Source organism: Typopeltis vanoorti, chromosome 2 (assembly GCF_054136105.1).
Source record: "Typopeltis vanoorti isolate ZY-2024b chromosome 2, IOZ_Tvanoo_1.0, whole genome shotgun sequence".
NCBI lineage: Eukaryota > Metazoa > Arthropoda > Arachnida > Uropygi > Thelyphonidae > Typopeltis > Typopeltis vanoorti.
In genome coordinates this window covers 3,763,037-3,778,696 of record NC_143550.1, presented here as the reverse complement: position 1 = coordinate 3,778,696, position 15,660 = coordinate 3,763,037, and the positions used below count along the sequence as shown (strand labels likewise).

The 15,660-nt window shown below is 36.6% G+C and overlaps 1 protein-coding gene across 1 annotated transcript in view; it reads right to left on the bottom strand.

Annotated features, from left to right (window-relative positions):
• LOC150108789 (UV-stimulated scaffold protein A-like) overlaps positions 1-15,660 on the bottom strand; it is a 289,257-nt gene that overhangs the window by 53,735 nt on the left and 219,862 nt on the right. The window contains exon 9 of the mRNA XM_090414259.1: positions 1,886-2,004. Coding sequence (XP_090270385.1) covers positions 1,905-2,004 — 100 coding nt within the window. The 3' untranslated portion in view covers positions 1,886-1,904. The remainder of the gene's footprint in view (positions 1-1,885; positions 2,005-15,660) is intronic.

The window sequence follows — 15,660 nt, the reverse complement described above, 5'->3', positions numbered from 1 at the left end:
GTTGTTATGTTTAACTTACGGTGTCGTGAATTATCTAACATGTTACTATTATCATCATCATAGAGGTCTGATAAGTACTCCATCCATCTTCCATTTATCTTTTCCTTATCAATGAGTATGTTTCCATCTTTGTCCTTGATGTTATTAGACTGTGTATGTTTTGCTTTTCCATTAAGTTCTTTCAGGAATGCTTCTCTGGTTTTGTTCCTATTTTGTAATTCTTCTATCTCAGTGCACTGCCTATTTATCCAGTTTTCTTTCAATATTTTACATAACTGTTTGCTTTTTTTATCCAAAGTTTTATATCTTAACCTTTCTTCTTCATTCGCTGCTCTTTTCTATGTTCTTCTTTCATCAGTAAGGTTGATTACCTCTTGAGTTATCCATGGTTTTTTCTTTCTTTCTTCTTATTGATGTGGTTTTTAGCAATGTTATGATAGCTGCTTGTAGTCTATTCCACTGAGAGTTCATTTTAGTTTTGCAACTGTGCAGACAGCAGTTCAATCCAATTCACTTGTTACATTAATATAAATGCACTTGGACTGACAAAAAATTATAGATGCAGAACATGATAAGCTGATATTTAAGTTGCAGCACATGGGGTTGGGATGTCAGATTGATCAACTGGATTCAGGATTGACTGTCCGATAGCTATCAGAGAGTTGTGTATGGTGGGGCAGTTTCAAGGAAGCAGAGGGTTACAAGTGGGGTCCCACAGGGCTCAGTATTGGGACCTATATTGTTTAACCTTTATATCAATGACATTGTCCGTGGATTGCAAGGGGATATTCAGTTGTTTGCAGATGATGCGAAGCTGGGAAGGATTATTAGTAATAGTGCAGATGCAGCAGCCCTGCAAGAGGATTTGAATAAGCTAGATAGATGGGCAAATGAATGGGGGGGGTCAGTTTAAAGCAACAAAATGTAAGGTCTTGAGGTTTGGGAAACATTGATGGGACACTACATACTCTATGGGAGGAGTTATACTGGAGGAAGTAGGGGAGACAAGAGATCTAGGGTTGATGATTGATAGAAACCTGAAATTTAGGGGACATATTGCAAAGGTGGTGAAGGTAACACAGAGGACTGCTGCAATAATGAGAAGGATGCTGACCTGCAGAGATAAAACAGCTATCATTCCGTTGTATAAGACCCTGATCAGACCACACTTGGTTCTCAGATTTGGTCCCCAGGATTTGAAGGGGATAAATTAACTGTGGAAAGGGTACAAAGGCAGATAACAAAGATGGATTCAGGACTGTACAATGATAGTTATGAGGATTGGCTGAGGGAATGTGGACTGCAGAGTTTGGTGGATAGAAGAAGGAGGGGTGATAAGATTGAGACTTTTAAACTGTTGAGAGGTGGTTACAGGGTTGACACTGGGGAGTTCTTTCGCTTGGTTGAACAGCGAGAAGGAGCGATGACAAGAGGCCATCCTTGGAAGTTATGAAAGGAAACTGTGAGCAAGAGGGTGAGGAGTGGTTTCTTTGCATGGAGGGTAGTTGAACCATGGAATGCATTGCCTGATGGAGTGGTAAGAGCAAGAATGGTCAATGAGTTTAAGGAGTGGTATGATAGACTTTGTATTTCTTAGGAAGGACCTCCCACGATGAGTCTTTTGACTCCATGGAGGCCTGAATAATAAAAATGTTGGTAAACTAAACACTTTAGAAGAAACTATATTAACTGTTCATTTTGTAAAAATTAGTTGTATTATACATAGTATTAAATAAAAGTTGCAGAAATAAAATGTTTTGCATGTTCATAAAATATATTCAAAAATTTCTATACATTCAATTAAAGATTTTTTTAAAAATTCTATTAGATTTTCAAATTTGTGTAATATCATTTTATTTAACACTACTAATAAACTGAATGGTACCTGTCAAATTTGAATAAGGCTATTTCTGAAACGAATAATTCCACTGGTTACCATATTTGTCCATGAATCTTTTTTCATCTAAAGTATCCAATGCTGTAGCCACTCTTTTTAAAGTAGTTCTGAAAGAAATGAAGAAAAATTATTTGGAATGTAATTATATCATTATATCAAAATGGAATGAACAACTTGAAAGAATGGACAGATCGATTATCCAAGAAGATAATCGGATACCATTCAAGGATGATCAAGACAAAGATGGAATGAGCCAGGCTTGAAATCCCGAATAATGATGATATCATTTGCAAATTACTGATTCGTTCTGTAACCTGTAAGCACATATTAAGATTCCTCTATAACAAAGGCCTACTTAGTTCTGAAAAGATTAAGCAGCCATGTAATAATTTAAGTAAGCTTAGAACAGAAATGACAACAGCGTTCCTTGTCATATAGTTTCTTCAAAAAATGCTATACTCTTTTATATATTTAATAACATCTTTAAAATAATAATTTTATCTAATATTTTATCTATTTTTTGTAGTGGGAGTTCTGAAGTTTGATATTTGATTATGCATTACATCATCAGGAATGTGCATACAATAATTCAGACATTTTTTTTCTATCTGTGGTTGTTTGCAGTAAAACATAAGAGTTAAGATTAACTATTGGAACAACATAACATTTTATATATGCTATGAATAATTGAGGAAACAGATTTGAGATAATAAGTCCTTTTCTTTTGGGATACTCTGATGAGTCATGAACAAAACATCAGACTTTTTACCCCTAATCAACGTGCAAGGCTATACCTTAACACCAGAAATAAAAAGGAGGCATATTCTATCCAAATTTTTCATATGTAATAAGGACTGTGAATATGTGGACTTAATCCTTACAATTTATGCTACTAGAATTACTTAATACTGTATCCAGACAAATCATCACAGAGACTCTTCGTTGCGGAAAAATTAATCGTGGGGCAAATTCATCGCGAGAAAATTCTTCGCAAGAAAATTTGACATCTATGGTTATGTCATTCCCATATATGAAATAAAAAAGAAATATTTTATGTATTATTTTGATTATATTTAGCATTCCAAAATTTTTATTCTGTATAAAGTTATTAATATTCTTTCTTACTACAGGCTCTGTAGATAGAATATTAATTGTTATTAAACTGGGATAGGGTGGTTAAGGAGAAAGGGCACCATATTTCAGAATATTTAGGGATAATAATTATTTCCAACTAATATTTATAGTTAGAATAGTGATTAGAGAGAATAAAATATTTAAGAATAGTTACAGAGAAAGGGCACAATATTTAAGAATGTTTATTCTTCTAACTGTTCACTATTTTTCTGTTCTATGCATTTAGACACCCATCCATGTATAATATTTTTTTTATCTGAACTAATTCAGAAAGTGAGGTGTTTCAATTATTGAATACAAGTGTATTTTGAAAATCATTGCATTTTTCTTGCATAATAAAGAAATTTTGTAGGCTGCTATCATTTGCAGAGCTAGTTTAAGTTCACAGGTGCACTTCTGAGTAATTATATTAAAGAAAATTATAAGAAATTACATAAATCCTATCATCATTATGTAAATAAGCATAAGCTAAATTGGCATCTGTGGCTGCATTACTAGTCTTTACCTTTTCCTCTAATACTAGTATTTTATGACACTAAGAAATTTAAAATTTTATATTTAGTCTTCTTTACTGAAAAAAAAATATAAAATAATAAAATAAAATAAAATATATATATATATAGAAGCATGAATGAGCTGTGGATTCGAAACTCGCAATGGGCATGGATTTTTGTAATATTGTTTTTAGGTGAGAAATGAATTTCATCGTCTGATGTGAGACCATAGCCCTGCTTATTGGAGGCCTGAAGTGGCATGAGTGGTTTCCATATTTGGTCTCTAGAACAGGTTAAAATGAATAAAAATTACAATGAAAAATAAATAAAATAACAAAAATGATCCAAAAAAAAAAAAAAAACATTCCCTAGCCAGTCCATTGTTATACTGTCTTATGCATGTCTATAGTGGTAGTAGCCATAAAAATATATACCACTCCCCCCCAAATAGTGGAAATAACCAGGTAACATAGCTGTGTTTTGTTTTTCTTCCCAAAAGGTGATTCATCACATAATTTATAAGTTTTTCGATAGTAAGTTTATTATTATTATTATCATCCCATGGTATTATTGTTAGATCTTGAATGGAGAATTTATAAAAAAATTAATTCATTCAAGATTTAACAAGTCTAACATATCAGCAAGGAGAAACTTGCACTTAAGCATACAAAAGGATTGTAAATAGGGCTATAAATACTTCTGAATGTAGTATTATATAAGAAAACTTGTTTATTCAAATCTAAGTAAAGATTTCCAGTGTAAAATGTAACTACATAAGGGTGTTCTGTGTGAAATGTTTATCAAAGATCTAAACAAAAGTCCAAAGTTCGCGGTGGACCGTTCGGGCGAATGTTTGGCTTGAGGCATAAGCATTTACAGGAAAGCAGCGCTAGTTTGTTTTCGTGGAAGACGCTACACAAGGCGACACCGGATGATCTCGCGGGTAAAGGAGATGAGTGCTGTGCAGAAGAATGTGGCAGTAAAGAGGGCACCAAGGATGCAGAATAAAAGGGGTTTGCTCCCCTCTCTTGAGGCCCTTTTTTTGTCTTGTTCACCTGACCCTTTCTAGGTGTTTTACGTGGTTGGACGTTGGGCCTCTCTCTCACCTTCTGACGGATTTCGGATAGCCCTGAGATGTTGGATGTCGGCACCCGTAGTTCCAGTGCCCTGACTAGCTATTTCCTCGGGACGGAATTCCTGAACCGGCAACTCTGACGAGGACTAGCAGCACCAGAGCCAGACATTCAGTAAAGTCAAGTAGGATGACCTCTATGAGTAACCATGTGGATAAAGGCCAAGCGGAGATGTTCTGATCCCAATTCAAGGAAGAAGGATCGGGATGTGTAAGACAAAAATGTGAATTAAGTGACGGATCTGTTAATCTTCCCAAGAGCTGGTAATGTACAGAATTTTGTTATTCCTTTCCCACTTAGAGTGAAGAAATGTTATATAGTTAGTGAGCAAGGACAATGTAGTATAGAACTCTTAGGTGATTATCGATGACAGCAGTGGCTTAACTCCACTGAGCAATTTGTTAAAGAAAGTTTATAGACAATTCGTGACAGGTATTTTATGTGAATAACTAATGTAATTTTGAAGAGAATTGAATGGATGAAATCTAAGATTTGTGTAATGTGTAGTTTAATGCTTAATCTTATATAAGGAGCTAATGATTGTATCCAGTTGTGTTTTAGTTGCTTTATCTAGTTCTTTACTTAGAATGACATAAAAATTGATTTGAGTGCATGGATGTAGATGTATAACTTTAAGATCTCAATAAATGTGTTTTATGTTTTGTACCTGACATTAGCCTGAGAATGAATTCAAATTACCACTCATAAAATCGGAACCTAAGCAGAGTAGAATAGATGTTTAAGAGCCATGATTGCAAATGATATTAAACATAGTTGATATTGAAAATTTCGGTACCAAGTGTTAGATTCTTCACCTCTGTATGACATCTGAGAGAGTTTCCCTAGTTAAGAATTCCTTCTAACTTAAAGATATTGGCTGGCGCAGCATAACAAATAAATTTGCTAGTATCTGATCAAGAGACAATCTCAGTGATCACAAAGGATTTTGTCCCTAACAAAAGATAAACCCTTTGTCCGAGTAATTGATACACGTGATTAATCTAGAAATCGGCCAGATATATAGATAGTCTTTCTATATCGTGTACTGAAGGCAAAATTTAGGTTTAGATCTTGAGAGAAATTAGGGTAAAGACAAATTAGATCTAAATAAGAAACAACAAGTATAAATTAAAATAAATTAAAACAAAGACACGAAGTGGCGACATAACATTATTACACCAGATGATAGAGGTTAAAATTCATGTATTTTATACAGCACATTTTCTGGGTTGTTATAAAGTTCACATTTAGAAATATTCACACAAGTTAGTAAATGAATTGATTTTGCAAAGTTTGCAAATGGGGAAGACTTTTATGCCATTACTAAACTTGATTGGTATTGTGTGGCCGGTCTTGAGGCAAGAGATCATGGTAGTGGCACAGTGATTAAACTTGAAGTTGATGGTAGCTCCTGGTTTTTCTGTGAATACCAGTGGTAAGTCATGTCCTGGAGAATCATTCTTTTTACGTTTTCTTTTCGAGTAGTTTTAAAAAGATCAAAGTCTGTGGTACCACTTGACGTTGCCGCCATTTTTGTTACTTCATCTGCAGTTTCATTTCCCTTTAATCCCACATGGGAAGGAATCCATTGGAAAATTATTTTGGAATCCTTATGCAGTTTGTTTAAGTTTTTTTTGCTATGTCTCTAAGTATTTCTTGATGGCTTATGTAGCAATTCTAATAGCTCGAAGGGCTGCTAAGGAATCTGTGAAAAATATAGATCCCTTTGGGTTTTGTTTATCCAAATGTTGCAGTGCTGTGTTAATGGCTATTAATTCTGCAGGGTATGAGTTGCATCCTCTACTGTTAATTGTTTTTAGTTCTATATTTTGAGAGCCATAGATGACTACGCCACTCCCAGAATTGCCATTTGGATTTTTGGAGCCATCTGTGTAGATCTTTATTGAGTCAGGTCCATATTTCATTATTTTTGAAAGAGCTAATGATCTCAAGATTTCAGGGTTTTCTAGGCTTTTTTTCTCATGTTTCCCTATTTCAAAATTAATAACTATATTTTTCCTGTCTTGATTTGGAGGAAATGCTGGGTAGTTGGCTATTTTATTTGGACAATCCAACGGAATTTTATTTTCCATGATTTCATTTATTGTTGATTTTTTCTTTATTCTATTTGTTGGTTGCCACTTTTTAAAAAGTTCAATTGTTCTATGATGTGCAAGGTTGGCTCTTTTTTCTAAAAATTTAGTAAGATTTTCTTGCCACCTAATTTTTAAAGGAACAAGGCTGGATTCGATTTCTGCTATCTTTCCAGGAGTTGTATTCCTTAGTCCACATATGATTCTAGCTGCATTTTTCTGAATTTTTATAAGTTTGTCCAAACTGGTTTGCGATGTTTGCATCCAGATGAGCAAAGCATATTCCATTATGGGTCAGATAATAGAGGTGTATGTGACTTTTAAGGTTTTAGCATCGGCTCCCCACTCTTTACCAGAGATACTTTTCATGACATTTAGTCTTCATTTTGCTCTGACTGCAACATTGTTGATATGTTTATTGAAGTTTAGTGATGGATCCAGAGTAACTCCAAGGTATTTGAGAGTTTTCATCAAGTGTAATTAGTTGATTGTTTAGTTTAATCTTTGGTCTCCACTTTCTGAGGCAGTTATTAATGGTAAATACACAAATTTCTGATTTAGTAGGGTTAATTTTGATTTTTTTGGTTTTCACAGTATGTAGATAAACTTTCAATGGCTTTATTTAAGTGACCTTCTGCTGTTTTTAAGTTGTTGTGAGCAGAGGATAGGACCAAATCATAAACAAACATAGCTATCTTTGTTTCTTTATTTATATTTTTGTCTAAATCATTTAAGTAGATGAAAAACGGAGTAGGCTCAAAATGCTGACTTGAGGGAGCCCCTGTCTTATTTTCACTTTCTTGGAAAAGGTATTATTCATCATCATCAGAACACTAAATACGGATATAGACCATATTGGTCTGTTCTGGTCTCATTATCCATCCAATATCCTTTTTCGAGGTCTACCCTGCCTTCTCTTTCCAATTTATCATTTATTTTAACTCTAATTGTTCTATTTTCTTAGAAAATCATAAATCCAGTTTAGAACTTTGGTCTTGAGGTTTGTTAGGCTTTAAAATTGGTATGATTGTGGCTGTCTTCCAGTCTTTTGGAGCTTTCCTTGTTTTAGACTATTGTTGTATAGGCGAAGTAGCTAATCTAGGGCTAGGGAAGGAAGATGCTTGATCATAATTCCTTGTATGTTATCTGGTCAGCATGATTTATTTATATATAGTCTCTTCAAGACATCTCTCAATGCAGAGATTATAAATGGATCCCAAAATAATTTGTTTTTATATTTTGGGGAATTTGCAACATTTTTCTGCTGTCGAGCCTGTTTTGATATTTGACGGTCTTTCCTAGTATTCATCTCTAGTTTGCTTATATTTTGAAAATGAAAGGGCCAAGGTATTTGCGATCTGCCTGTCTCCAATTTTGATATTTCCATCCAGGTCTTTTAGCATGTTAGTCTCACTTGCCTTTGGTAGGTCTCTTTTTGTAAATTAGCAGTCAGTTTCCAAAGTTTGGTATCTGAAGTGTTTGGATTTAAGCTGTGGCAAAATTCTTGCCACCTAGTTCTTTGTAATATATTGTATATTTGTTTAATTTCAGCATTTGTTTTGTTGCATTCAATCCTGGTTTTTGGAGAGTTTCCAATTTTTAAGATGTTAAATAATTCATTTAACATCTTGGTTAAATTCTTTTAGTTATTTTACTGGCAAGTTCTTGATGAACCTTTGTGTAGTTTGAAATAACTTCTCCTATAGCCCTTTGGGATACTTTTCTTTGCTGCATTTAGGACAGTATTCTTCCAAGTTATGTAGTCTTTGTCTAAGTCATCATGGTATGTGTGATCTTTCAGCATTTTGTTTACTTCATACTTGTATTTCTCCCAATTTTCCTATTGGAAGTTCCAATGATATTTTCTTTTTTGGGTAGGTCTAGTCATTTTTGGATTCAGGTTGGTTAATATTGGGATAAGGTCCCTTCATACTGGTCTCACTGGTTCAAAACAGACCAAATAGCTTTGTCATGAAGATCTGGAGACACTACAGTAATATCTAGGGCATCTTTTGTGCCATAAGAATGAGACAGATAAGTGGGTTCTCCACTGTTGAGAGTTATTAGTCCTCAGAACCCCATAACTGGTGTTTGCTATTCATGTCTCCTAAGATAATGGAGTTTTCTTCAATGAGATGGGATTAGCTGGAAAGATTTGGTCCAGGTTTGTTAGGAGGATGATAACAATTGAAAATGTTTAATGGCCTTTAACTTGGTTACAGTATTTGGATTCCTTGTATTTCAGTTCCTTCTGCTACTATGTCTAGTTCAGGTTTTCTCCTCTTGAGTTTATTTCCTCAGAACCCCATAACTGGTGTTTGCTATTCATGTCTCTAGAAAACCTGAACTATGTCTAGTTCAGGTTTTCTCCTCTTGAGTTTATTTCCTCAGAACCCCATAACTGGTGTTTGCTATTCATGTCTCCTAAGATAATGGAGTTTTCTTCAATGAGATGGGATTAGCTGGAAAGATTTGGTCCAGGTTTGTTAGGAGGATGATAACAATTGAAAATGTTTAATGGCCTTTAACTTGGTTACAGTATTTGGATTCCTTGTATTTCAGTTCCTTCTGCTACTATGTCTAGTTCAACAACTTTATATGACAAGTTTTGGATTAGTGTCAGAAGCCCTCCTCCATTTTGGTCAGTAGGCATATCTTGTCGTATGATATCATAGTTTTTAATGTTTACTTTACTGGTTTGTTGAAATTTGGTTTCCTGGATGCAGATAATATCAGCATCATGTTTGTCATTTAGTTTTTCATTATTCATTTAAATGAACTAAATGAACTTTAAAAAAACTAAATGAACTAATTAAAAATAAACGAATTAAAAAACAAAATGAATTAATAGCTCTGTTAGATCCTGAATGAAGGACTCTTGCAAAGAAACCATTCATTCAGGATCATTTAACCATTCATTTAACATGATAAATATTACTAATTAAGGAGATACCTGCACATCAGCTAATAATTATGAGAAATATCTTTATGTGTAGTCCATATGTGCCAAGTATTGAAATTTATTCCTGTATAACTGAAATAAGAAGCAGAGAATTTTGTGTTAGAATAGTAAGAATTATGTAAGGGAATTGTTAAGTTATTTGTAAATCCCATTAAGCTGTCTAGTACATTACGAAATTTCCAGGAAGATAATAAGTAATAATCCAGAATAATCGTGTATACCCTGTACGAGTCGAGCGTAGCGTTGGAGGCTGTACCTACGCGGAAAGTGACGTCAGAATGACTACCTGGAATAGGGTAACCTAACAGATTAGTGAGATTAGTGTAGGATCACCCAAGGGGCATGAACAATGGGGTTCGTGGGTAAAAAACATATCAAATAGAGGGGGCCCGAAAGGGTGAATAAAAGACGATGCGCACCATATTACAGGGCCTTTTCTACTTCGGTTCCTGGATTCGAGTTTTAGGAGGTTTGTCGTGAGAGAGAGAGTGGTGGGTCGACTACAGTGATGTCAGACGATGAGGGCTATTCTTGAGGACGCTTGAGGGTTTCCAAGCAAAGCTGTTGAAAGTTTATTTTTCACTTGGTTAGAGTATAATAAAATTAGTTTAATCCTTTATCCAAGTGTGAGCAAACAAAGTTTGCGCCTGAAGTATCTTCAGGACTAGGGTAAGGTGATACCACACCAGGGCAACTCGTTGCAAAGGTGGAGAAAGCTACCAACACTCCTATCTCAGTATCTCCTATAATGCAAAACACATCTCCTTGCAGATATGTCTAATGTTATGCATTAAGGGAAGGGCCACTACCCAGACTAGTTTCGACCTTTATTGAGGTCGAATGGGAGTTCATGCCTTTCATCACTGGCCTCTTTAGATTTAAAAAAAAAAAAAAAAAAAAAAAAGTTGTGCTGAGAGTCAGCTTGGTAGTGAGAGAGGAGGAGAAAGGTAGAGTGGATAGTAGTAGATAGTTAAGAGGCCTCAGTCGATCTACTTGGCCTGACTTAAATGTCAGCACCAAGCAGATCTCCGACATTATCTCCCTCCATCCGTTCTTTTCAGCTTTCCTCGGTCGGTCACCTCTTCAGATGACCGCCCGAGGAAAGCGGGGGAAAAACAAATGAAAGAAGCAACACATGAAAAAGGAAACTGGTAAATGACATTAAAACGTACATATAACAATTTGTAAGACAGAACCAAAGAAATAAGAAACTAGGTGAATTTCGGAATTTCAAACTGAATGACCAGAAGAGCGGGGGAAGAGCCTGGCCTGAGTGATGCAGCTCACAAGGAGCTGCACCGCCTCGATGTAGGCCTTCGCAGCCCAGGTTCTCAGGGTACCCCCTCCTGTGGAATAGACAAATACCTTTTCATAACAAAAATTCTAATCTGAAATGGAAAGAGAAAAAGGGATTTTTTTTTTTTTTTTCCCCTCCCGAGTCTGGTCACTCAGTACGACGAATCTACTGACTTGTCTGCCTGTTAAGCAAGGCTTACATCCTCCTGCTTTCTGTTGTTGTGGGTTTTGAGGATGTGATCTGCTAACTTTTCTCCGCGGGAATAGTTTAACATTCCTAGGCCTCTGTACAATGCTGCTCCTGCGTCATCCTTTGCATCAATAAATTCTTCGATTTGTTCTGGAGTGATTTCGTCTATGTCTTCAACAAACATATCGTTCCACTCTGCGCTTACCACTTTAGGCCCGTTTTTCCCTGTGAGGATAAGTAGGATATCCCCGAATGCTTCTATACCATTTCGTAAAGCCTTCTCTTCCTCGGGGAAGTCTTTTAGTAGATGTAGTATTGTCGCATTGGCTTTTGCATAAGGGTACTTTGTGGGTTCTGCTATTACCTTTCCAGGTTCAGCTATGCCCGGACTCCCTGGTTTTGGTTTTTTTACATTCCCTTCTTCAGGGCTGCCTGGCCTTTTTTGTGTGGTTTCTTCGCTATGAATTTCCATTTCTACTGTTTCTTCTTCTGTTATTTTTTCAACTACCATGATAGGACCTTCCTGCTGGTGTTTCTGTTTATTTTCTGTGGCGGTGGTTTGGTCGTTGGCTGGCTCCTCATGCTTTGTGTCTTTCCTGGCTGCTTCTACAATTTTGCCTGTCGGTTTCTCTGTTACTTCATTTTGCGATGTGGCGGTGTGATTCTTTGTTGCTGCCCTTTCATGTGCAGCCTCCAGGGTTGGGAAGTCGTTCTGCTCCATGCCACTGATATTGTTTTCCGGTGTTTCAGTGTTGGGCGTAATAGTACCTCCTACTCTTTCTGCATGGTTTCTACTTGGACAGGTGTCCACTTTATGGTCTGTGTTACCACATTTTAAGCAGGCCGACTGGCAATTCTGCAATGTATGGCCCGCTGTCAGGCAGTTCCTGCATTTCATTTTCGGGCACTGAGCCCCGAGATGCGTGAGGGCACCGCACTTAAAACACTGTCGCTTTATGCCGGGGTAGCTGACCATTACCCTGGCCGATCCTATCTTGACGAAATTCGGAATTTCTGCCTTCATCATGATGGAAAAGGTGACTTCACCTGACTTCCACTGAGGGAAGTCAGCGTCCGTGCCAATTTTTATATCACGCACGGCTCCCCATTTCGAGAAGACTTTAGTTATGATGTCAGTGTCTTCTTCGAGATATTCTAGTGGGAAGCGATCTATTCTTACACTTTTGGAAAGACTTCCTACCACAAAAGGATGAAAAACTTTTCCCTGGCACTCGACTCCTGTCAGTAATTTTTCTCTAGTTGCAATGTTAGTACATACAACTTGAAACCTTCCCCCCCCGTAAGGAGTAAAGCCAGAAATGTTGTCTGCCCCAACATAGTTAATTATAGTCGTCGCAAACGTCCGCTTCTCAATATTAGCATCAATTTCGAACCCGAGAGTTCTTACCCTTGGTAAAACCGAAGACATTACTTGAAGACAAAGAAAGGAAGAAGACTTTCCAAGGATAGTCTATTCCTTTCCTATAAAGTAGCAGAATGCCGTGTATAGGCCTAAAAAAAAAAAAAACCACAAAAAAGAACAAAGGAATCTTACCAAGGCACGACTTCAATCAGAGCTCTCTTCTCGGTTCACCTAAACTGTTGCTGGAATCCGCTGGAACAGGTTTGAAGAAGGACTGGAACATGGAGCTTTCTCTCGGGGCTGCTGCAAACAGGTCTCTTCAGTGGGAGCCAGGCCCTAGTGGAAATACCAGGCAGAAGCATTTGCAGGTCATCTCTACCTATAGGAGTTGCCAAATGGTGTGCCACCCTTTTTTAATAAATTACTCTGGATTTAGAGAAGGTTGTTGAAAGTTTATTTTTCACTTGGTTAGAGTATAATAAAATTAGTTTAATCCTTTATCCAAGTGTGAGCAAACAAAGTTTGCGCCTGAAGTATCTTCAGGACTAGGGTAAGGTGATACCACACCAGGGCAACTCGTTGCAAAGGTGGAGAAAGCTACCAACACTCCTATCTCAGTATCTCCTATAATGCAAAACACATCTCCTTGCAGATATGTCTAATGTTATGCATTAAGGGAAGGGCCACTACCCAGACCAGTTTTGGGTAGTGGTCTGGGTAGTGGCCCTTCCCTTAATGCATAACATTAGACATATCTGCAAGGAGATGTGTTTTGCATTATAGGAGATACTGAGATAGGAGTGTTGGTAGCTTTCTCCACCTTTGCAACGAGTTGCCCTGGTGTGGTATCACCTTACCCTAGTCCTGAAGATACTTCAGGCGCAAACTTTGTTTGCTCACACTTGGATAAAGGATTAAACTAATTTTATTATACTCTAACCAAGTGAAAAATAAACTTTCAACAACCTTCTCTAAATCCAGAGTAATTTATTAAAAAAGGGTGGCACACCATTTGGCAACTCCTATAGGTAGAGATGACCTGCAAATGCTTCTGCCTGGTATTTCCACTAGGGCCTGGCTCCCACTGAAGAGACCTCAATAAAGGTCAAAACTAGTCTGGGTAGTGGCCCTTCCCTTAATGCATAACATTAGACATATCTGCAAGGAGATGTGTTTTGCATTACATTATAGGAGATACTGAGATAGGAGTGTTGGTAGCTTTCTCCACCTTTGCAACGAGTTGCCCTGGAGTGGTATCACCTTACCCTAGTCCTGAAGATACTTCAGGCGCAAACTTTGTTTGCTCACACTTGGATAAAGGATTAAACTAATTTTATTATACTCTAACCAAGTGAAAAATAAACTTTCAACAACCTTCTCTAAATCCAGAGTAATTTATTAAAAAAGGGTGGCACACCATTTGGCAACTCCTATAGGTAGAGATGACCTGCAAATGCTTCTGCCTGGTATTTCCACTAGGGCCTGGCTCCCACTGAAGAGACCTCAATAAAGGTCGAAACTAGTCTGGGTAGTGGCCCTTCCCTTAATGCATAACATTAGACATATCTGCAAGGAGATGTGTTTTGCATTATAGGAGATACTGAGATAGGAGTGTTGGTAGCTTTCTCCACCTTTGCAACGAGTTGCCCTGGTGTGGTATCACCTTACCCTAGTCCTGAAGATACTTCAGGCGCAAACTTTGTTTGCTCACACTTGGATAAAGGATTAAACTAATTTTATTATACAAGCAAAGCTGATCGTTTCCGACGGCCTATGCAGAATCGAGCCTTCGATAAAGTCCCATCAAGGAGAATGGAGAAAATTTCCTGCGGAGCGGTAGACAGCACGGAAATGATTCAAAGAAAAGCGTAGTGCATTGCCAGGTGCAAAGACAGCCGATACCTATACAGTAAGGTAATCCAGATCTACATGTGATGGCGGCATGAAATCTGAAAGGATACAGTAATGTAAAGAATTTCATTCTATGTTAAAAAATCGCTTAGAAGAATAGGAAACTTGTGAATACTGTAAACTAAGAACACTAATAGAGAACTTTTAAGTGAGAATTAGATTGAATTAGTTAAGACCACGTGGAACAAAAAAGAATAGGCAGTATTCTGATTGAGAATGGCTAGGCTTGACTAATGGAATTTATAATTAAGAAGGTTATTGATAGAGTATTAATGAAAGTGTTGAATGCGTGTTGTGTGAATAACTTGTGAAAGGAATTATATCCTAGTAGTGTCATGCATACACTTAATCTTATCCTTTTGTAATTGAAGGATTTAACTTACTCAAATTCATTGTTGTGATTTAATATGAACCTTAACTTAGAGTGAGTTTTGTTCTATTGAGTATTTGAATTTTCTTAACTGTAAATGTTTCATGCTTTTCCAATAAACATGTTTTGTACCTTATACCTGAGTTTATGCCTGATCACAAATTCAAACACCACTTATGAAATAGAACCTTTTGGTGGGAAGGAATTAGATATTATTGCTTAAGTGATATTATTGCTTAAGTCACAACTGCTAACTGAATCTGCACAGCGCTAGCGTAAGATTAATAATTGTGTGTATCCCTTTAGAATTTAGAATTATTTCCCTGAACAAGAGTCTCTTCTGTTATAGGATATTGGCTGGCACAGCTAAAAATAAATTTTGCCAATATTCAAAAAGGAAATAGTACTGAATTAATATTTTAAGGACACAACAGTATATTAGAAAGCAGGCTATTTAGAGGTAGATCAAGGTATAATATAAAAAAAAGTAATGACAACAGTTCATTTAGTTTTTCTTTGCTTACTGGAGTAAAAATACCATTTAAATTACATTGGATGACATTAATATTTCTTGTAATGGGTGGAATGATTTGCTCATTTCTCAACTCTGACATCAATTCCAAATCAAGAATTGTGTCGGCTGCCCCGTATGCAGTAGCATAGTTATAATCACAGAAATTTGTCTCCATGATGGGAAAAAAATGCTGCTATCATTAGATTATCCAGAAGGCACCACGAGGAGGTGACAGTCAGACTTTGCCCTCCATATGAAAAGTGATTATTATGAATCAGAAAGTTTGTGAGGTTTGGGATAATT